Source organism: Emiliania huxleyi (assembly GCF_000372725.1).
Source record: "Emiliania huxleyi CCMP1516 unplaced genomic scaffold EMIHUscaffold_5165, whole genome shotgun sequence".
NCBI classification, from domain to species: domain Eukaryota; phylum Haptophyta; order Isochrysidales; family Noelaerhabdaceae; genus Emiliania; species Emiliania huxleyi.
In genome coordinates, this window is record NW_005198123.1 from 1 (window position 1) to 1613 (window position 1613).

Consider the following 1613-nt stretch of genomic DNA (forward strand, 5'->3'; position numbering starts at 1 on the left):
CCAAGAGCCTCGTCAGCGTCGGCGCGAAGCCGCATGGGCGCGACGCCATGCGCAGCGTGGGCGCGCAGAGCGACTCATTCTTCAGACGGTCGCGCACAGCGAGGTTTCCAAAGTTGGGCGCGAGCATGAGTGAGAAGACTTGGTCTGCAGCGTCAAACCAGCTGCGCTCTCTGAGCTGGCAGTCTTGCAGATTATGCGGGGCGACCTCCGCCGCGTTTGCTGAGACGTCTGCCCATCCAGTGCGCAGGTGTAACACTACCAAGGCGCGTCGCGCACTGAAGTTGTTGCAATGGATTGCCAGCTTGCCTGCGTCGGACCACGCTGGTGGCACCTCCGTGCGAAGCTCTGCGTGCATAGAGCGTACGGACTCCACAACTGAGGCCTTGGGCCTGCTCGTGAGTGCCTTGACGGCGCAAGGGATGTCGCCCGGCTTTCTCGGGATCAACTTTGGCGCATCGAAGAAGTCCTCGAACTTGTACAAGCGGCCGCCGGCGTGGCGGCTGCTATTCACAAGCGCGCTGCAGTTTTGTCTGAAGGCTTCTCGAGCGAGCCCACCAACGATTGGCACCGTGTTGCCGAGCCCACCCGTCAATCTGGATGGCCACACTGTCAGCTGACATTCTGCACGCATCGTGCCGCAGGCTGACCTGGCGGATGCAGCCGAAGGGAGCTGAAGAGCGGACAATGTGTACAGTAGCGTGCGGAGCAGCCCTCTTGAAGACATTTTGCCCAAGAGCAACGGTGTGCGTCACGGAGTAGCATGCATGTTTGGTTTGTTAGAGAGAGAGTTTTAAGAGTTTTAAGAGTTGTAGGTTTGTTGTTGGCATTTTCAGTGTACGTACTTTTAGCTTACTGGGAGAAAAGAGAGAGGGGGTTGTGTTCTCTAGGCCCCTAGGGGCCCTACGCGCGGCGTGAGAGCTCGGAAGCGAGCTTAGCACGGCGATCGAGGATGGCACGGTTCACCCCCTTCACCGAAGCGATGGAGATGCGTTTCTCTCTCTCAGTGTATGTAGCTCTTACGAACATACCCGTAGGTGAACTGCTGACAGGGTTTGCGATGAGGAGCGATCCGAACGTGGTATTCGGGTGATCAGATCACTACCGCCGAAGCGCAAACGCTTGGAGCAAGGGAACTGCCACGTATGGGTCCCAGACTAGCACCCCACCTCGCGGGCCGACGTTCTGGCCCAGCAAGGCTGCTGCGGAGCACTCGGGGCCGATGTTCTGGCCCAGCGAGGCCGCTGCGGGGCACCCGGCGGCTCGGTTCGCTCATCAGCGCAAACTCGGTCGAGCAGAAAGTAAGGTGTGTGTGTAAAGGCGGCGCGGCACGATAAGGGTCGGCGGTAAGGCGGCGCGGCGGCAGCAGGCGGCAGGCAGGACATCGGACGGCGGGACATACGGCGCGGCGGGCGCGGCACTGTAGGAGCGGCGGTACGGCGGCACGGCGGTAACGGACGGCAGGGGGGGCGGCAGCAATAATATCGTTGGCCGAAGCCTCGTTGGGCCGAAGCCTCGGTGGCCGAAGCCTCGGTGGCAGAAGCCTCGGTGGCCGAAGCCTCGGTGGTCGAAGCCTCGGTGGCACGGAGGAAGGAGCGGCACGGTAAGGAACGGTG

General features: G+C 61.6%; 1 protein-coding gene across 1 annotated transcript; it reads left to right on the top strand.

Annotated features, from left to right (window-relative positions):
* Nucleotides 1-47: 47 nt before the first annotated feature.
* On the top strand, nt 48-617 carry EMIHUDRAFT_256706 (hypothetical protein; the record flags this gene model as incomplete). Its single annotated transcript, XM_005766320.1, has 1 exon — nt 48-617. The coding sequence occupies one exon, from the start codon at nt 48-50 to the stop codon at nt 615-617; it is 570 nt and encodes a 189-aa protein (XP_005766377.1).
* Between the last annotated feature and the right edge of the window lie 996 nt (nt 618-1613).